The sequence below is a fragment of the Microtus oregoni genome, unplaced genomic scaffold (assembly GCF_018167655.1).
Source record: "Microtus oregoni isolate MIOR12 unplaced genomic scaffold, Mior012 000028F_ref0000031, whole genome shotgun sequence".
In the NCBI taxonomy this organism is placed as follows: domain Eukaryota; kingdom Metazoa; phylum Chordata; class Mammalia; order Rodentia; family Cricetidae; genus Microtus; species Microtus oregoni.
In genome coordinates, this window is record NW_024543087.1 from 24,334,289 (window position 1) to 24,356,591 (window position 22,303).

The 22,303-nt window shown below is 37.4% G+C and overlaps 1 protein-coding gene across 3 annotated transcripts in view; it reads left to right on the forward strand.

Moving 5' to 3' along the window:
• Armc8 (armadillo repeat containing 8) overlaps positions 1–22,303 on the forward strand; it is a 94,084-nt gene that overhangs the window by 10,866 nt on the left and 60,915 nt on the right. For all 3 annotated transcript variants that reach the window (XM_041676892.1, XM_041676893.1, XM_041676894.1), the window contains exons 2-5: positions 8,037–8,113; positions 18,484–18,555; positions 20,356–20,498; positions 20,740–20,837. In XM_041676892.1, the coding sequence (XP_041532826.1) occupies positions 8,037–8,113; positions 18,484–18,555; positions 20,356–20,498; positions 20,740–20,837 (390 nt within the window). The remainder of the gene's footprint in view (positions 1–8,036; positions 8,114–18,483; positions 18,556–20,355; positions 20,499–20,739; positions 20,838–22,303) is intronic.

Here is a 22,303-nt window from a genome sequence, read left to right on the forward strand (position 1 = left end):
TATTAAGGTTTTTAAGTCTTTTATGTTCTTAAAAGAACACAGCTCTGTTGTAAGAGCCTTCTTGTTTGATTCTGGCTGCCCAGCAACTCAGCCCGGAAATAATCACACAGAAACTATATTATTTAAATCACTGCTTGTCTCATTAGCTATAGTTTCTTATTGGCTAACTCTTAGATCTTATTTTAACCCATCTCCATTAATCTGTGCATCACCACGAGATTGTGGACTACCAGCAAAGTTTCAGAGCCACAGTCTCCAGCAGCAGCTCCATGGCTTCTCCCTGACTCTGCCTTTCTCCCTGCATTCATTTTAAGGCCCTCCACCTCCAGCTCTGTTCTCTCCTCAGGCCAAGTCAGTTTCTTTATTAACCTATGGTATTCACAGCATACAGAGGGGAATCCTACATCACAACTCAAACCAGGAGAGAAGTGTATAATTTGAAAAGAGGCATAGTTTAGTAAAACGCCGCTCTCAGTATTGGTTTTCAGTATTATTGAGTATGGAATTCCTGGTTTCTCCAGGGACAAACATAAGCACAGTAAGTCCAGGGCTTTAAAATGAATAACTGAGAATATTTGACTGATCTGAATAGAATTTCTTTGATATTCCAGGATATTGATGTAGTGACAGAAGGGTGTTAGTTGTTTTTGTTGTTTTTCTCAGATGTTTTTGGAGACACTGGAAACTCATTTTACACTGTCTGGGGGATGGGAATGTGTTTCTTGGGTTCCCTCTTTGACTGGGTGAATCATTACAAGCCATGGCAATTAGTTGTTCCCAGCCTTACCAAACTCACTTTGTAGTGATAGATGTTTACATACTGATACCTTTTGTTTGTAAATGAAAAGTGTTAGCTGTCCTCGTGTATAACTTGAAAGTTGGCATAATAGCCTCACTCTAGTAAATGAAAAAGAAAACTGATTTAGGATGCCATGTAAAATTGTAAATATGCAGGTGTATTTATACCAAAAATAATTGTTTCCAAATGTGCTTATTAACTACTTATGTGACAGGCACACTATAGACTGATAAAGGCTTTAAGATTACTTAAATGGGGGCTGGGGAGATGGCTCAGCGGTTAAGAGCACTGGCTGCTCTTCCAGAGGTCAGGAGTTCAATTCCCAGCAACCACATGGTGGCTCACAACCATCTGTAAATGGGATCTGGTGCCCTCTTCTGGTCTGCAGATGTACGTGCAGGACACCCCTACATAAATATATATGTGTGTGTGTGTGTGTGTATATATATATGAATAAAACAAACAAAGGTTTATGTTAAAAAAAAGATTACTTAAATGGAATCCTTAGTGATTTTTATGTAGCCTCTGTAATGTCTGAATTTTTGGTAAAAGGTCCTAATAAGACAAAGTATGACCTTTATAAAGGTGTACATTAAGGTAAAACAAAATATACTTTAGGTTTATATGTAGGATGGAATTTGATTCTAAGTTCAGATAATTAAGACTTTTTTTGTTTTATCTTGGTAAATGGATAGTGTGGATGTGGGGAGGTGGGATATAGGTGGTGAGCCTGCTATCTCATGGCATATACCATCCTTAGTCCTTGTCCATTAGATGTCAGGTGTGTTTTTACAGATTTATAAAATACAGCCTAAGGAGTAGTTTTACTTTGGAACTACTAGGCTTTCCAAATGGTGTATATATCTTTTTGGCTCTAATTCCCATTGCTTCCAGCATGTCACAGTGTAGTTACAATAGAGGGACGTGAAAATAGAAGTGTATGTAATCTTGAAGACATAGGTAGGTACTGTTATCTTTTTTCTACTCCATCTTCCCGATTGTCTGAACAACCATTTAAATCTTTGTTGTAACTTCAAAAATTGTTTTTTTGGAAACAAATAAATGGGAACACAAAACAAGTATTAAAACATTTTAATACTAAATTGTATTTTCTTTCCTAAGCATACCTTGTGTGTTATTTCCCCCTCTTCATCTGATAAGTTAATATTAGTCTTTTAGATTAATTGCCCTAAATATTATCTTTCAACCCTCTCCCCTTTTTAAAATCATGGGTTTTTTTTTGTTGTTGTTTTGTTTTGTTTTGTTTTTTAAGAGAGTTGCTTGGTTTTGGTTTTGGTTTTCAAACTGTCTCAATATTAGTTCTCATTGGCCTGGAACTTACTGTGTAATCTACCTTGGCCTTGAGATCACAGAAATCCTCCTGAGTTCTGGGCTTACAGGTTTGGGCACCACACCCAGCTTCTGTTGACTTTTACATTGACAGTCCCACTTGCTCCAAGTCAGCTTGTATTTCACTCACTTGTGCTGGGACTGCATTGTGGGTAGGAAAGCCTGTTTTATCTCTCTTCTCAGCTTCTAGCACAAGGCCTGGGAAATTAGTGATAGGAATGGATTTCAAACTGCAGTAGGTTTAAAATGGAATTCTCTTCAGAATTCAGATATCATGGGTTTTAGTTTGTATTTTTTGTGTCTTTCTATAAACGTATCTTCCTCTGAAATGATAAACATTGTGAACAATTTGAAGTTTCTATCATATTTTTTTTATTAATTGCTGTTAAATTTTGCTTAGTTGTCATTGGTTTAAACTTTCATTTTTTTTATGGGATCAGAATTCCACAATGAGGGGGAGGGGGCTGGAGTGATTAAGAGCACTAGCTGCTCTTCCAAAGGACCTGGGTTCAATTCCCAGCACCTACATGGTGGATCACAGCTGTATGTAACTCCAGTTCCAAGGGTTCCAAGGGATCTGACACTCTCAGTGCGGGCAAAACACCAATGCTCATAAAATAAATATAAATAAATCTTTAACAATTCTTTTTTAAATTTATTTATTTATTTATTTATTTATGTATGTATTTGTGTATTTATTTACTTATTATCTATACAGCTAGCCAGAAGAGGGCACCAGACCTCATTACATGTGGTTACTGGGAATTGAACTCAGGACCTTTGGAAGAGCAGGCAATGCTCTTAACCACTGAGCCATCTCTCCAGCCCAATCTTTAACAATTCTACAGTAGAATCTTTTTTTAAAAAAAATCTTACATTCCTGAAGACCATATGAATTAGAAGTTCAATAAGAAAATGTGTTTTAAACTGTAACATACTAAAAATGTGTTTATTTTTTGCCAATTATGTAGGTTCTGAGATTCAGCTGCTGTTACTTGAGGACAGGTGTCCTTGCCTGAAGTTTGACTTTAATCATGAGTATGAGCAACTATAGGGCATTAGTAGACTTAGCCAGTTGTTCATTTTCTTTTCATAATACACACAAGAAAATAGAATTCTTTAGAAATGAGTAGTATACATTCACCGTGTATAGGGGATTTTTTGTATATTATCTCATTTAAGCTATACTCTTAGCTCTGTGTAGCTATTTTATAGTAGATACAGTCACAAAATTTATTTTTTTGTCTGCCAAATTATCTAATCTTTTTATTATTTTTCCTTGTTTTTTGTAATTGATTTTTGTTGAACTCTACCACAAAATTTAATTTTGCACACACTTACATAGTGGTAAAGCTAGGGCTCAAATAAATCTTTGTTTTTTTCTACTCCATGGCATAAATAATATTATATTAACATAATTGTAGAAATAAAAAAACCTAAACAGCCGGAGAATAAACTAAAGAATGGGCAGTATATTGAGCAAATATTCCTTAAAAAAGAAGCACAAATGACCAGTAAATACATGAAAGAAATGTTCACCATCAGGGAGAGGCAAATAAAAATGACATTAAGGTCCCATTTTAAGCCAATCAGAGTAACTATCATTAAAAAAACATAAATATTGATTAAGTGTGGGAAAAAGAATGACTGTCACCAAGAAAATGCAGATATTTATGTGTGGGAGACAGGAACCCTTATACACTGTAAGTTATTCCACCTACTGTGGAAATGGGTATGGAGGATCCTCAAAGAATTAAAAATAGAATTACTATATGATTGAACTATACCGCTCCCAAGTGTGTATTCCAGGGAGTCAAAGCTGTCTTTCTGTAGAGATACAGGCATACTCAGGTTGTGTTGCAGACTAGGAACACACTGACAGCATGGGTAAAGACAGTGTAGAACACACACACACACACACACACGCACACACACACACACCTATTTTTTATTCAGCCATAAAGAACAAAACTTGTTATTTACAGGAAGATGGGTGTAACTGGAGATCATTCTGTCAGGTGAGATAAGCAAATTCATAAAGCAGAAAAAAAACCCATGAAAATAAAAAGGGAACCGTTACAAGCGAGAAAGGGAAAAGAAGCGGGTTTAAGAGAAGATAATAGAGATGGGGTCTAGATCAAGGTATCTGGTAGGAAAGTGTCACAGTGAGACTCGTTGCTCGTACAGTTGGGTGCCCCAGTGAAAAGTAAAGAGGCTAAAAGTAAAACAACACAGACGAAAGCAGTAATAAACTAGAATAACTTTGATATCTTACTAGCTATAAACATCTTTCATTCTCTGGTAAACTAATAGTTTAGCTTATTTAGCTCAAAACTCAAGTTGGATACTTCTCTTCATTTATAAGTTGCCTTTATTTATAGCAAGTCTGGGCTTTAGCAAACTGTCATTTCAGACTTTTCCTGAAGAGTTTTATTTATTTATTTTTAATTGATTTTTAAGAGAGAATGACTTGAATTTCTCTTGTTCGTGGGTGGCTCAAGAGGTGCACTTAGAGCCTGTTCTGGTTTGCCTGTTAAAATCTCTGACCAGTTTTCTGAGCTATTGAGGAGATGCTTTTCTTTTATTGCTACTAAAGAAGTCTAAAACCTGGGTGATTGCACAGGCCAGGTTGTCTCCAGTACTCTCAATTTGTTTGTGTTCTGTGCTGATTATTAATTTCTTTTTTACCTGTAAGCAAGTCATTCTGATTTAAATGATAAATCAGTACACTTAAATATCTGTTTGTGTGTTTTTGTGTTTGTGTTAGATATGTGCCAAAATTTAGCTGCTTAAAAACAATATTGATTGTCTCTGAGTTCCTCACTTGGGCTGTTTTATAGGGATTCTCAATCCTAGTATATCTGAAGCCAAAACTTTTATTTGTGATAGCAAGTCTTGGAAGTAGTGTGCACTTTATATAATGCAGAAAAAATTATTAGAAATACTTGGTTTTTATTTCAGTTTCCCAAAATTTACAACTGAAAGGGTAGACTCACATACCTACAGGGAACTCCAAATATTCTGGAAAGTTTCCTAATAATGGTTTTAAACTTTTTAAAAACTTTTAATTAGTTTTAAAATTGATAAAATTCTGTTTCTGTCCATATTTCATATGATATAAACAGCCATGGGAGGCTGGTGGCCGCCACGCTGACACAGCAGTTCTTGCCCAACATCTGTGTAGTGGATCCCCTCTCCATTGCTTTCTCCTTTGCTCATTCTGCTCCAGCTATAGTGGCCTCCTGTTCTTTCATTGTGACAGACACAGTTGTTTAGAGCCTTGTGTTTGTTTCTCTCTTTGTAAGGACTTGCTCTTCTTTAGGCCTGTACTCAAATACCACCTTCTTATCATTACTTGGTACCTGGCCTCATTATCTTCATTCTTCTCTCTTCATTCCCAGACTGCTTCCTAAAGCAACAAGAACTATGTGGTGAGGGGACCCATCTACCGAGAAAAGCAGTGAAATGCAAGAATTGCTCCTTGCAGGCTAGGGCATGAATATGTAAGAAGTACTCATGTCCTCTGTTTGCTTTCTGTCATGTTGGCTTAGGGGATTATCTTTTTGTGTACATGGTTGACTACTTACTATTGGAAGCTTCTTAGAAGGTTCTTCATTCAGTGTCTTTGGCATCTTCTTTGCCACGGAACAGGACTTTCAGCAGAAGGCAATGTGAAATGCTCAGTGTGAGCCACATCTCAGTTACCCTTTGTCATTTATAGGCTGCAGTCTTCTCTAGCCTCTCTGTTCTTGCTCAGTACCAGCAGCTTGACAGGCTACTTGTCAGTGTTGGCTTTCTAGGTCCTGTGACTGTGATCCTGACAGTGACTGTCTTCCCATGTATCCTCTCTGCTGCACAGCACTCTTTTTCTAAGACAGTCCTTCCAGTGTGTTACATAAACTTCTCTTTTCTATTTCTAGTAGAAAACACAAAACTGTAAACTGTGGACATGAGTTCTTCATCTTTATTGTGTTCCTCACTACTGTGCTTGGTGTGTTAAATGAACCAGGCACAGAACAGGAAAGAGTTGCTCTTACAGGAGGGAATTTTGAATAGCCCAACAATTTTGGAAAAGAATTACACAGTTGGTCAGGGGAAAGGGCACACTCAAAACTTTATCATTTAAAAACTTACTAGAAAGCTGTGGTAATCAACACTGGTACTGACACAAGACTGTAGATTAGTGAAAACGAAGAACAGAAATAAATCAACTTGTGGGCTTCCCTCAGACCCTGTAAATAGGATTTTTGATCAGGACACCAAGACAGTCAATAGATAAATAGTGTCTTTCCTCAAGAGGTACTGGGACAACCAAATATTCACACTTTTTTAAAAGTGTGAGGAACTCATTTGAGTTAAGATATATCACCTATGTACCATAGCTTTTCCTTCAGTTGGTTTTAAACATATTGAGAAGCAACAGAAGGCGCACAGCTATGGAGTAAAGGGGTGAACTGTAAAACCATATGTCAGCCTCCTGGTAGGAGAGTCTGAGTTGGAGAAATCCGGAAGAGCTCACTCTTGGAAAGACAGGAAATGGGTGGGAGATGGGGAGGTGGCTTAGTTGGCAAAGTATTCACTTCAAGAATGAGGGCCTGAGTTCAGGTCCCTGCACTGAAGTAGTGGGCATGGTGGCATACGCTTTAATTCTAGCACTGGGGAAGTGGATCAGGAGGCCCTGAAATTGGTAGCCTCCAGGTTCAGTTAGAGACTCTCTCTAACTTAAATGGTGTGGCATAACTTGTATGTTTGTTTTATAGATTTGCGTAGTTTACCCTAGCTTAGAATTCTTTTGTCATGTCTGTCTGTCTGTCTATTTCTGTTTTATGTGTACAGATGTTTTTCCTGCATGTATGTCTATGCATCACATACATGCCTGGTACCCACAGAGGTCAGAAGAGGGTGTCTGATCTCTTAGAACTGGAGTTACAGCTGGTTATGAGCCATAATGTGGGTGCTGGGAAGTGAACCCCAACAAGTGAAAGTGCTCTTAACTGCTGAGCCATCTTCCCAGCCTTGTGTTTGTCATCTTGGTCAGCTTGGTAGCAGTGATGTTTCCTGTGTCTGTCTGAGGGATTTCCTTGGAGCTCTGACCAGGAGCTGTTCTCCTATAGTGGGTACTAGACAGAAGAACGGGCCCTCAGTGTCACTCACAGACATATGCAGCATCCAGCTGTCAGTGGAGCGCATGCTTTCGTGCTGACAGAGCTGGTGGGACTCGGGTTAGTTTCTAGTGGAGCCAAGTGTCCTCTTTCTCCCCTAACCTACAGGTTTTTCTCAGAGAGATTTAACAGACTAATTACAAAAAATAGTATCCTCCTTTAGTTCTAACTTTTAAATGAACCAAGTTACCCTGTTGATTCCTCAAACTTCTTTACCAGTTTCAGTACCAAGCTTAAGAGTGTTTCATGTCATGGACTTTGTTATTGTTTTTTTTCTTTAAATTGGGTGGGGTCTTAAAAATGTGATTGACTGGGCTGGAGAGATGGCTCAGAGGGTAAGAGCACTGGCTGCTTTCCCAGAGGTCCTGAGTTCAATTCCCAGCAACCACATGGTGGCTCACAACCATCTGTAATGTAATGAGACCTGGTACCTTCCTTGCCAGCAGTACATTGTATGCTTAATAAATAAATAAATCTTTAAAAAAATGTAATTGATCACTGGCATCTTGAGCTGAATACTGTAGTTTCTAGTTATTTTGATAACTAAGAGAAAAAAAATTCCCTGCTAACATAGCATTTTAGGGAGCAAATAAAATGTGTTCTGGAAGGAGCCCCATTCACTTCCTTGAGGTAGACTATTCAGCTATTTGGTGTTGTGGGTTAATTGCTCTATGATTTGTGATTTGCTTGGCTTCAGATGTCATTATTTTTCCCCTACTTTCTAGGAAGTAACAGCTAGCAGTCGCCACTATGTTGACAGGCTATTTGACCCTGATCCCCAGAAAGTTCTCCAAGGTGTCATGTAAGTAGTATGCATTTAAGACTTTATCAAAAAGTCTTGTTTGTCTTCATGTTTTGATCTGTCAAATAATATAATTATGAAAATGCAGGTATAACTTCTTTCATTTGGCTTTATTTATGTGATGGATTGCTTGATGTTCATGACAATATTTTATTATATAGATTGATCTGTTGATAGTTATTAACTAACATGATTGACTTCATTTTTCTTCTAGAACCCTTGTTTTCTGTTTTAAAATCTTTCCTTTGGGAGATGCTTTTACTTTTAATATCTATGAAAGCAAGGTAAAAATTGATAGCTAATAGTTGGAAAGCAGTGGGAGAATAGGTTAGTATGATTTTGTTGTTTTGTTTTTTTTAAATTCATCAACTGTCATCAGAATTTCCAAGTGATAAAAAAGCTAAATATCAACATTTCATCATTATTACTGCTTGTTAAGAGAAAGCTAGATTTACTAGTCAGTGATCTTACCTGATAAACTTGTATTCTGGGTCCTATCTGATGTGAGTAATTAAACTCAGGTGCTACTTGTCACTTCAGGAAAATTTTAGTTTACTAAAGACCACTATAGCTTTCAAAAAGTTGACAGGTCAGAGAGTCAGAGCGATGAAAGGACAAGGGAGCACTGCATTGCAGCCGGGCAGCTTAGGTGTAATGTGATAGATAGCCTCAGTGCCTCTTGGAAAGCTGGCGAGGCTCAGACACGACTAGCTCTCAGCTCTCAGGTTAGGCAGACAAAGGGTATTTGTTTATATGAGGGGATGGATTGAGCATGAGCATTGGAGTTGACCAACTGTAGGTTAAATCCCTGATTGAGGCATTTCCTGGTGGGGTTCTTTCCAATCTCTATGTTTGGGCCAATTAATTTCCTTGAACCTTTATTTTGTCATCTTAAAGAGAAAATAACCACCTGCCAAGTTGTTGTGAGAAGTATCTCAGAAAAATAAATTTCAGTGCCTGATGTTGTGGTTACCACCCATTGTCATTTAAGTGGTCAGCTTTTACTGGCCTAGTTAAAATAACTTTAAAAATGGTGTGAAGGGGCACTGACGTCCCTAGTCTCCCCTCTGCTTCTTGGAGGTTTTTTCTCTCTGTGTGTTTGCTATATGTGTGTTTCCTCATTCCTAATAAAAGCCTTTCTTCAACTGATGGGAAAAAAAAAGATATGAGTCTCTTCAGAAAAGAGAAAGGAAAGTTCAAGTTTTAAAAAAATCAGAAACAGTACAGTTTGAACTGAAGAGAAGAGGGAGAGGAGCTAGAGGACCTGATCGGGTGAGAGTGCTCCCGTGACAAAGGTGGCTGCTCACATCTGCTTACAGCCTGGAAGGAACATGTCACCAGCCATTGTTTGCCACTCTGTTTCAAAGTGAAGCTAGTCTTACAGAGGCATATTCACTGAGGTTTTAATAAAGCTTTTTCTCTACGTACAAATATTTATTTTTCCTGAACAATGTCACTGTCTGAAAATTATAACAAATTATTTTATAGAGTAAAAAGTGAATTATAGTTTTAACATTTTATTTTTAGATACATTTGTTCAGTACAATATTGATAGAGAAAAAGGAAACCACAGTGATATTTAGAAAAAGGTGCTCATTTTTATAACATTATATATGAGTCATATTGTATACAGTAGATATCTAGAGGAAAATATCTAGAATAGAACCAACCAAAGAGAACCTTTTAGTTTTAGGTGAGGAACAGAAACTGAAGTAAATGCTTATATATGCAGAATCCAAATGGAGAAACAGAAAAGATTGATAAGAACTATAGCTTCATCTACAATTCAACAAAGTTTTATTTTTATAGCTCCATTAAATTTGTTTTTCTCACAAAAGATTATGAATATAAATAACATAGGAAAAACAAAGTTGAGGAAATTAAACGTAAGCTGCTCATAGATAATGCAGAGCATGAAGGAGCATGTTACCTAGTTGGTGATTGCAGCCGTATTGGAAAAGTTATAGTAAGAATTGGTACTACTTGACAGTTGTTAAAGAATGAATCTTTTTTATTTTATTTTATTTTATTTTATTTTGAGTTTCTCTGTGTAGCCCTGGCTGTCCCAGAACTAGATCTATAAATCAGGCTGGCCTTGAACTCAAAGAGATCCTCCACCTCTGCTGGGACTAAAGGTGTGCACCACTGCCGGCTACATCTTAAAGTCTAATGTATATTACTTTGTTTGTTTTGTTTTTAGAGACAGGGTTTCTCTGTGTAGCTGTGGTCTCCGGAACTTACTCTGTAGACCATGCTGGCCTTGAACTCAGAGATGAACGGACAGTTATCTAATGTAACTTTTTCTTAATAGTATAACATTCAGCATAAATTTGAATGATCCTACTGTATCAAAGACTTGAATACAGAACCCAGTCCTTTTTTTTCCCCTAATGAGCCAGTTTCAAATGCATAACTGAACAGAAGTTAGGTGTGGCATGAGATGTGCAGGTGGGATGGTACTCCTGTAGACCATGAGTTATGGTGGAATTTACAGCTGTAGAGGAAGCAGGCATACCAGACAAACTAGACTACATTGCAAATACTGAGCTTTCTTTAGTATGGAGATCAATATATGACTAAACAATTGTAGCTATAGAACACAGAAGTAATGAGTACCCATAATTCTAGTGCACAGGGGCAGAGGCAGGAAGAACTTGAGTTGGAAGCCAGCTTTGGCTATAAAAGAAGTTCAAGGCCAACCTGGACTGTGTGATCCCCTGCTTCAAAACAACAGCAGTAAACAAAAGACAGTTGTAGTACAGTTTTTGGCAAGGTTATTGTGGTATTGGTTCAGATTATCTTAAACTCATAGTTGAAGTGTTCAAAATTTTGTAGATCATGAATCAAAACTATTGAAATGTTCCCCTTTCTTCCCCGATTTACCATGTGTTCAGAACATGTAAATTAGACTCCTGATCTGGTTTTATTGTCATGGTTCTTTAAAAGATCAGTTGATACTCCATGTGACCGTGCATTTATATTCCTATGTTGAAAGGCAAAGGTGATCTGAACAAACATGGCTGGCTCTGTAGTTTTAAGGTTGAGTAGAATCAGATCTGGCCTAGATTCCTCAAGGAATTCACAGGTAATTGTCAATGCCATAGTGTGATTTGTGAGGTTCTCACTAAGATCCAGTTTCTGAAGTGCTTTCTAAAGTATTTTAGTGTACGACTGAGATGAGATGGTTTTGGTAATGATTACTGTTTTCTGGCTCCAGAGAACAATGTCTCTGCTTTTGATATAGACAGGGGCTTCTTTTATTTGCTAAAGGAACCAGAATTAGTAGTTCACATAAAAATTAAGTATTTGCTTCTTGAGAATTTTTAAGGTTACAATGTTAACTTTTTGGTCAATAAATATATAAAGCAATAGTACACTAGAAGAGCAGTGTGCTAGAATAATCCTGAGTCTTAAAAGTGGTGTTCTAAACGGAACTTAGCCTGGGAGTTACAGCCGACAGTGAGATTGCCATAGTGCCTTAGCTCAATTTGACATCATCTTTGCTAGCTATAGAAAGACCTCTTTCTATGTGTATATGTGTAAGGCTGACTGTGAAGGCCTGCTATGTACTTGTTTATATCTAATACATCTTTTCATATGTACAAGGTACCTGTTTGCCTCCACATTATTCTGTAATGTATTAATATACTCTTTGATGTTCTTTGGAATGGTTGAATTTAAAATGTTAATATATTTCAAAATGTTGAACATTTGTTGCAAAATTATTATTATGTTGTATACTTTTGTTTTTTGGAGAAAGTAAGGTGATTTGCAGTCATGTTGGTAGAGCAGAGTTAGATCCAGTAAATAGTCTAATTTCTGAGGCAAATATTTTTCAGAATTGTTCATTCATTAGGGAGAAATATGATCAAGATATATTGTATACATGTATAAGATTATCAAAGATAAAAGAAATTCTAAAAATACTTATTTGCTACTAATGAACCTTAAGATGCTGTAGAAAATTATATATTTACTATAAAATATTTTATGTAAGTTTTTAAGAAATTACAAATTTTAAATATCTGTATCACAAAGTAATTTATAAGGATGAGCAAAATTACTGCCAGTTTTCAGGCCTATTCTGTTTGCAAATATGGTAGGAATATGGTTTGTGTTTAAGTTGACTTGAGCTGAGTTTCCTATGAAAAGTTTACTGTCTTGACCTGAGGATGCAGCTTGGTGGTAGAGGGAAATTGTTTAGCATCCACAAGACCCAGTTTTATCCAAGAACTGGAAAAATAAATTGATTCCTGATTCAAACTTACAATTTCATAGTGCTAAATCATCATCGAGCTCATTTTAAAATTGTTTTTGGTGCTGAGGGCTGATTCTAGTTGAGCACTCTCCCTCATCCCTGAATTCTAACTAACATGGCAGCTACAAATGGCTAGTTGTTAATCTGAAATATAAATATTGTTTAATTGGGATGTCAGTGTATGCACCTCATTTTCTAACCATGCTTAGAAATTGAAAGCTCAGCCAGGCACGGTGGTGCACGCCATTAGTCCCAGCACTTAGGAGACAGAGACAGGTGGATCTCTGAGTTTGAGGCCAGCCTAGTCTACAGAGTGAATTCTAGAACAGCCAGGGCCACACAGAGAAACCAACACACACACACACACACACACACACACACACACACACACAAAACCCAAACAAACAAAAAGCAAAAAAAGGGGGAAGAAGTTGAAAACTCATCTTGGATAATGTAATAAGATATATTATATTGCCTTTTTTTGAAGATTATTGTAGGTGGAGCGCGGCGGGCTGTGTGCTGCCTGGCTAGCTTAGCCCCCCTGAAATAACAACACAAACTGTATTAATTGAAACACTGCCTGGCCCATTATATCAAGCCTCTTCTTGGCTAACTCTCACATCTTGATTCAACCCATTTCTAATAATGTGTATGTCACCATGAGGTTGTGGCTTATCGGGGAAGATTCAGCATGTCTGACCTGGCAGCTTCATGGCAGGCGGCTCTCTGACTCTGCTTTTCTTCCCAGCATCCAGTTCTGTCTTCCCCACCTACCTAAGTTTCTGCCCTATCAAAAGGCCAAGGCAGTCTCTTTATTCAACCAATGAAAGCAACACATCCTACACCAGAAGATATTGTTTTATTCTTAGCTATCCACAAATATGTGGCATTTTTCCTTCTGAATTTACAGCTTATTGTCTTTAATATTTCTCCATATCAAAGTGAGCCAAACTTTATACCCAGAGTGTAGTTTATAGTACCCAGGCTGTTATTCTGCTGTTTCTTACCATTTAGAACAAAAATGATTAGAAAATAGTATTTTCTTCTAAGCGAGAGCTGTCTCAGTAACTGAGATATAACACTGGTTCAGAATGAAACTGGTGTGGCTGATCTTTCATCTGGAATGCCAACTTTAAATGTTACTTTATTTTTAGATGATGATAGGTTCAACTTTGCGCTATCTAGAAATAAATATAGGCTTATTCCCGATTGAAACTTTGTTTCTTCAGCCGCTCTAGATTCCAATTTTTTCTTTCTTTTTTGACACTATTTTAACAGCAAGGTGTGTGTATGTATGTATGTATATATATATATATGTATATATACACACACACATATATATACATATATATATACTGTTTATCGTCTCTCTGTGTTCTGTTTAAATGTCTGCTTGGTAGGCACCATACATTGTGTTTAATATTTGAGCCCTTTATCTCTAATCTTTTTCAGAACAAAGAAAAAGGAAATGAAAGTAAAAAGTTTGATCTCCATGTAATACTCTGTGTTTCCTAAAACCATCCATTGCTGTGCAAAATTGAGATTGTTCCTGAACTCTTTACCTGACAAGTGCATTAAGGTGCATTTGTAGTATTTTATTTTATTATTTTTTAAAATTTATTTATTTATTATGTATGCAGTGTTCTTTCTGTCTGTCTGTCTGTATGCTTGCTGATCAGAAGAGAGCACCAGATCTCATTAAAGATGGCTGTGAGCCACCATGTGGTTGCTGGGAATTGAATTCAGGACCTCTGAAAGAGCAGTCAGTGCTCCTAACCTCTGAGCCGTCTCTCCAGCCCCTGTGTAGTATTTTATTACCGACTCCTCCCATCTCCCCAAATGGGGTATTTCCAAAACACGTGGTTTAAACTTTTCTACCTGAGTGTTCTTCTGTTTTCCTTTTGTTTGTTTTGGTTTTGTAAATATTTATTTTTGACAGTTTGTATGTAAACAACTTACCTTGATCATACCCCATGCATAGATATTCTTATTTTAACTTTAACTTAGTATGTCTGAAGTCAGAGTAGACCTTTGTTTTGCTGAGGGATTTCTTCTTTAGCTTCTTATGTTTTATTATCCCCAAACATGAAAGAGTTTGTGTACCTGCCAAGTGCCCAGCACTATGTTGTGAGTGTACATAATAATGAATATAGCTTCTGTCTAGAGGATTCAGAAGCCTAACAGAGTCAAGTAACTACAGACACAATCAGTCTCCCTTTTACCTGATCATAAAGTCCCACGATGACGACTGGTGTCATTCACTTAGTTGCCCCTCTGAACTTCTGGCTTCTCAGTGCACCAACCTATCTACCTTTAACTTCCCTTCCTTAGGCACTGCATTCTTCATGCCACTTCTGTGATCACTGTATACAGAACACTGTATACATAATAAATAAAAAGTCACAGTTCCTCCCTAGTCCTCCGCGAGTCTCTCTCTTCTCCCTGTCACTTTGGTTTCACGCCACCCTAAAGTGAGCCTTCTTTTTTCAGATTATGTTTCTGCTGTCTTCACTCCCATCATAATCTGCCAATAGGCTTTTCTTTTGCTCTTGCCATCTGCTTGCCCAAGTTCTGACCATTTTCTACAGTTCAAGTTAGCTCCTCCCATTGCCTCAAAAATCTTTCAAGTTTAGCATCTCTTTTTAAACCTATACTATAAATACTGAATTTATAATTTGGCTGACCTGACACTGTTAGTAATATTTTTTGTTTCTCCAGGGAGATTTTAGCTCTTCAAAACAGGCATTGCATTGTGTGATATTTTGTAACTTCCAGAACACCTAGTACAGCACTGAACTTGAGAACTGGTTGTTGACTTTTAGAAGAATATAATCAGGCATACCCTTCTCCCAAGCATCAATAGATAAGATAGGCAAAAAATTATTTTCTTTTGATCTCCTGGGAAAAAGATGTCTGACTAAAAGTTAAAAATGCTTTTATTTTGTATATAGACATAGAAAAATAAAAAGAAAGATACCAAATTTAGTTCTTCATCAGGTTGCTATAAACTCCTTATGTGTAGAAGGAAATGGAAAAAGCAGTCATCTGCCATAGAAGACATGAATTGATTCTTTTGTTTAGTTTTTGTTTTTCATAACAGTTCTCCCTGAGTAGTCCAGATTAGTCTGAACTTACTATGTCGTCTAGACTGGTTTTAAACTCATGATCTCCCTGTCCCAGTCTCTTCAGGTGTAAGCCCCAGCCCTGTTGTCACCCTTGGATCTGTCCTTTTAATATGGGGTTCTTAAAAATAAGCAAATACACAAATCTGAGTTTCATCTTTCTCGTGGGGTTACTCTTATTCATGGCTGCCATGAAGACGAAACAGAATAGTAGGTGTGGAGTGCTATGTAAACTTGGAAGGTAGATGGGGTGGGGAGGTAGAGGTAGGTTTTGCTAACCGTACAACTTTTTCTAGGATGGTAACTTTCAAGATTACAAAATATTCTTATATATAATAGACCTCTGCTATCTAAAACAGGGACAAAGTGTCTGGGAGAGCTTATTTTGTGAAACAAAAGAGATGAGTGAACTGCAAACCTGAGTGCTACTAACAGTGGTCTAAACTTCCTGATCTAATTTCCCCTCACTATTTGGGAACTGTTATACTATCTTTTAGACTCACAGTATCAGCACCAACTTAATACACTTAATCCCCCGAAGAATGTAACGCCTTCCCTGCTTATAGAGGTAAGATGATTTATAGTATAGTTTAGTTTAGTTTAGTATAGTATAGAATATATGCTTGGGTCTACTGCAGAAACCTGAGGTGGTTGACTGCAAGAACTGCTAGGGTGTCCTGAGACAGCTTGTTTCTTGTGTTGATGACTCAAATACAGTGAGGAACTCCTGGACTGGTTCTAACTTCCCAAAATGCTGGACTTTTTTTTTTCTTTGTATTTAACTCATTTAACTAGCAGAAGGACTGTGATCGACATAGAATAGACTTTTGTACATTATTCTGCTTTGTGCCCTGTTCCCATAGCAGTTTGCTTACTCTCCTGAGGAGAAGGGATACTTCTGCCTGCCTAATGAATGCCAGGGGCAAAATGCTTGCTTTCTTTACTTTAGCATAGTCAAGGACGTAATGAAACAGCTCTAAGACTCTCTGCCCTCTGAGCATACCCGGGCAAAGTGATGAGAACTCCTTAGTGTATCATCGGTGCTTCTCTGTCCCAGCTTTGAGTCCTGAGCTATTCTGGAGTAAAAACCTCCCAGAAGCCCAGTAAAGGGCTCTTGAGAAGTATGGCCAACAGTCCCCTGGGTCTGGTGAATCTCAAATTCTTCTTCAGTTCCTCAGCACTGGCCACTGGAAGGTCATGCTGAAATAGGTTTAATAGATACAAAACAAGTTTCTTGTATGCACAGATGGAGCTCAGTTATACTCCAACATCTGTTGTTTCTGTTGATAAGGAAACAGTCTCTGCACCATTTTAAGGTTAGGTGGTTCAAAGACAGTGAAAGGGGAGATAGGAGACATGTGTACACAGTCAGATGGCCCACAAGTTTTTACCTCAAATGCTTAACTTTCGACTGAAAAAGAATTCTCTTTTATGTATGTGACATATACACTCCTGGAGGGAAAATGTCATTTGCTTTGAATCTGTACAAAAAGGGTTTTCCACTCATTTGTGGAAATGACTGGGAGTCTCCCTGGACATCCTTGTAAGTGTCTGAGTGCCTTTGGGTGTAGTAGCGCTCCTTCCCCACTGCAGAGCATTGCTCTTTAGGAAACTGCCCTCTTGTACTCTGTACCAGACAGTTCTTAGCAATTAAGGCAAGTACTATAAAAGCATTTGATTGGTAATTTTGAGATTGTTTTGCCATATTTATATTTTCTGTACATATTCTTTGGGGCCATCCAAGAATATAAATTTATAGAAGTACTCTTATTTTGGAATACAATTTTACTTTGAAGTAAAGAACTTGGCTTTGTGTGGCTAGAATAAAAGCAAATATAAAAATATACAAAAATTAATGTTTTATCTTCTTAAAAGATAATTGGATACCTAAGCAAAAATACCAATACTATGTAGTGTGTTGTTTCTAACCAACATACTGCAAAATGTATGACCACAGCAGTACACAGAAAGGATGGAGATGGGAATGTATTCACCAGTCTTTTCTGATGTTTAATGGGATATCATATGAAGAAAAAATGTAGGAAGTGAAATATTGCATTGGAAATTTTAAAGAAGCCATCAAAAAACAAAATCAAACCCAAAAGGGATACAACTAATAAACTAATCAAGCAGATAAAATGAAATCAGAAGAAATGTTCAGGGCCTAGAGAGATGGGAGTGATTTAGAATGCTTGCTACTTTTCCAGAGGACTTAAGTTTGATGCCCAGCACCCTTGTTGGGCAGTTCATAACTACCTGTAATGCCAGCTCTAGGAGATCAGATACCCTCTTTTGGCCTCTGTGGGCACCTGTACTCACACACACACACACACACACACACACACACACACACACACACACACAGAGAGAGAGAGAGAGAGAGAGAGAGAGAGAGAGAGAGAGAGAGAGAGAGAATATTACCACATTGAAACATGAAACATTAGGATCAAATAACTATTCCCCAAATCCTTGCCCTCCACCACTCATGATCATCTCCTTTATTCTAAGAATCTTCCTGTTTCCTAAGTAAATGCATGCTACACACACACTCACATGTGCACACACACACACAGATATGAATGAAGAGAGGGAGGTGGAACAGAGTACTCCTTACTACAAAGTTAGGTAGGTTCTATTGGCTGGTGGTTTGTCTTCTACTCCCAGAGCTGTATTAAGGGTGGCCTAACATACTCTTGTATTCAAAGGATTGTTGCCCATGTTAGAAGAAGCCATCTTGTTTTTAGTGGAAGTCTTTACCAGGACCGAGGATTTCGCATCCTTGCTCCCTCCTGTTGTACAGTCCCGTAGCCAATTAACAACTTACTCTGTCTCCTCTTTAGCGCCCTAGGTGGCAAGGGTGAGGGGTTGGGGTTTGTCACTCACTTCTGGACTTGCATAATCCAAGATGTTGCATGATAAAGTGAATGAGTTGGTTTAATAATTTCCTATGCTGTCTCAGCATATTTGTTTTTTTTTTCTTCTGAATTCAGAGACATGAAAAATGCTGTAATTGGAAACAATAAACAGAAAGCCAACCTCATTGTTTTAGGAGCTGTTCCAAGGTATGTTTACTAACTTACTTTTCTTCCATTCATACCAAGTTTGTAATGTACTTCTTCAATTATAAGATGCCCCCTTACTTATCATATTCTTTCCTGTTTTTTTTAAATGCATTTTTTAAAATAAATGTTTTAAAATACAGAATCATCTCTAAGGAAGCATATACACATAAACACAAGTGTGTGTGTGTCTGTGTTTAGGGAGCATCAGGGTTCATAGAATAAGGAAGCTAGTCATAAGTGGTGGAGGTTGAGGATTTGGGGAGTAGTTCCTTGGCAAGCTGACCTCAACTGGAATAGGATAATTAGGAAGAGAAGAAAGCTTTCCATTCATGAAGAACTTCACAAGGACTCTGAACGTTTTCGTTACAAAAATTAGTAAGAAGTCGTCTTAGAACTACTGCTCTGAATTCAGGGTCCATTTCTACTTTGCATTTAAGATTCAATAGAACTTGGCATTGGTCATATTCTGACCCACTAGTAAGTGGCAGATACCATGGAACATGGTGCCGTTTCTGTAGAGACCACTTGCTTACAACTTTCAGGCTTATAGTTTGGTAAACTGAGATATTTATCTTGTATAAAATAAGTCAGTTTCAAGGCAAAGACAGGCGTATCTCTGTCAGTTCAAGGTCAGCCTGGTCTATAAGAGCTAGTGCCAGGACAGGAACCAAAGCTGCAGAGAAACTCTGTCTAGAAAAAAAAAAAATGGGAAGAAAAAAAGAGAAAGTTTCTTTGATTTTTTTTTCTCTTGCTGTTTTTTTTTAAAATATTTATTTATTTATTATGTATACAATATTCTGTCTGTGTTTATGCCTGCAGGCCAGAAGAGGGTACCAGACCCCATTATAGATGGTTGTGAGCCACCATGTTGTTGCTGGGAATTGAACTCAGGACCTTTGGAAGAGGAGGCAATGCTCTTAACCTCTGAGCCATCTCTCTAGCCCCCTCTCTTGCTGGTTTTTTTTTTTTTAAACTGAATTAGCAGATGGTATAAATAAATACTTTTCAAAAATATCCAAATAAGTTCAGACAATTATATTTTTATTTTTAATTACTTTTTTGAGATCATAATATAATTACACCATTTCTCCCTTCTCTTTATCTCTCCAAACCTTCCCTCTTGCTCTCTTTATCTTTTTTATTAATTGTTGGTGTGTGTGAGTAGTCCTAAATATATAAAATATATAAATACAGCTTATTCAGTATATATAATGTTACTTGTGTGTGTATATATATAAACAAACGTATATGTTACATATGTGTTTATATATAACACACATTATATATGCATAAACATAAACACACATGCGTGAACACACATATATATTTTCAGGGATGACCATTTGATACTGGATAACCAATTGACATGTTCTTTCAAGAAAACTTGGTCTTGTTCTCAGCATTTCTTACTTGCCTGTATTTCTTTATCTAGGTTAAAGCCTTGTGAGATTTCCCTGTCCATGCTAACTTGTCTATTGGTGTTATCCATGTTGAGTGCACCCATGAGACCTTATGGTGTAGATCTGACATTTCTAGGAAACACAGTCTCACAAGAGCCTCTCTGTTCCTCTGGCTCTTACAGTTATAGTCTCTCTGCCTACTCTTGTGCAGTGTTCCCTGAGCCCTGGGTGCATGGGTTGCTGTAAAAATATCAGTTGGGAGTGTGCTTTACAACTCTGCCTTTTGATTGCTTGTGTCCACCATATTTTTTATTATGTGGGATATATTTCCCACACTGCGTTGTTACATTAGTTACCTTTGTTTTTCAGTTTGTTTACCAAGTCCCCCTTATTTTTTTAGATTGTTGTATTTGCTTCAACAAGAACCCTCAAGCACAGAGCTGAAAACTGAATGTGCAGTGGTGTTAGGGAGTCTTGCAATGGGCACGGAGAACAATGTCAAGTCTCTACTAGACTGCCATATTATCCCTGCCTTACTACAAGGTATGTAGAAAACAGTTTCTCCAATATTATATTTACAGTACTTTAAATGCTGGGTGAAAGATGTGTCTCATGCTGGGCGGTGGTGGCACACGTCTTTTATTCCAGCACTCAAGAGACAGAGTTCAAGGCCAGCCTGGTCTACAGAGCAAGTTTCAGCATTGCCAGGGCTGCACAGAAAAACCCTATCTCAAAAAAACAAAACAAAACAAAAATGTGTCTCACATGTAGTTTCTTTTAATAGGACTACTATCCCCAGACCTGAAGTTCATTGAAGCTTGCCTTCGATGCCTACGGACAATCTTCACCAGCCCTGTCACTCCAGAGGAGCTATTGTATACAGTGAGTTTGGGGTATTTCTGAGTCATAGTTTGATTTCTTTGTCAATTTATTTTGAATTTGCCTAATGTCTCCTAATTCACTATGACTGTTAGATGTGGAATTATCAGCAAGTATTTGACTTTCTGCTTATTTGGAATGTTAAATGTTCTTGACTTTGTAAATAAGCAAATGACAGTTTACACACTTTGAGAACTCTTGTTTTTAAGTTGTTTTTATTGAGCTATATATTTTTATTCACTCCTTTTCCTTCCTCCCCCTCCTCTCCACCCTCTCCCATGATCCCCATGCTCCCAATTTACTCAGGAGATCTTGTCCTTTTCTACTTCCCTTATAGATTGGATCCATGTGTGACTCTAGAGTTCTCTTTGTTGTCTAGATTCTCTGGGGTTGTGAATTGTAGGCTGGGTTTTTTTTTCTTTATGTCTAAAAGCCACATATGAGTGAGTACGTATTATATTTGTCTTTCTGGGTCTAAGTTACTTCACTCAATATGATGTTTTCTAGATCCATTTGCCAACAAATTTCAAGATGTCATTTATTTTTTATTACATCGTGTAAATGTACCACATTTTCTTTATCCATTCTTAGGTCGAGGTGCATTAAAGTTGTTTCCAGTTTCTAGCTATTACAAATAATGCTGCTATAAACATAGTTGAGCACATGTTCTTGTGGTATGATTGAGCATCCTTTGGGTATATATTCAAAAGGAATATTGCTGGGTCTTGAGGAAGGCTATTTCCTAATTTTCTGAGAAATCACCATACTGATTTCCAAAGCAGCTGTACCAGTTTGCACTCCCACCTGCAATGAAGGAGTGTTCCTTTTACCCCACATCCTCTCCAGCATAAGTTGTCATCAGTATTTTTGATCTTCGCCATTCTGACAGTTGTAAGATGGAATCTCAGAGATGTTTTGATTTGCATTTCTCTGATAGCGAAGGATGTTGAGCATTTTCTTAAGTGTCTTTCATCCATTTTAGATTCATTTGTTGAGAGTTCTCTGTTTAGGTCTGTACCCCATTTATTTTATTAGATTATTTGTTCTTTTGATTACCAATTTCTTGAATTCTTTATATATTTTGGAGATCAGACCTCTGATGTGTGTTTGGTAAAGATCTTTTCCCATTCTGTAGGTTGCCATTTTTGTCTTGTTGACTGTGTCCTTTGCTTTACAGAAGCTTCTCAATTTCAGGAGGTCCTATTTATTAATTGCATGATGTTTTTAAAGGCTCATGTCTGTGTTGATTAAATGTAAATTAAGGGAGAATGTTTTTCTAAATTAGGAAACATTTTGATTTTATGCCTTGGAGATTTTCTATCATAGAGACAATAGAGAATTCAAAAGTGTTAAATGTCAGGCAGCAGTGGGGTGTGGTGTGGGCAGCAGCAGAGCTGTTCAGTGTGCTTAGTTGCTGGATCATGTAGAGGTCAGCTGTCAGAACTGCTCAGGCATTAAATAGACGCCAG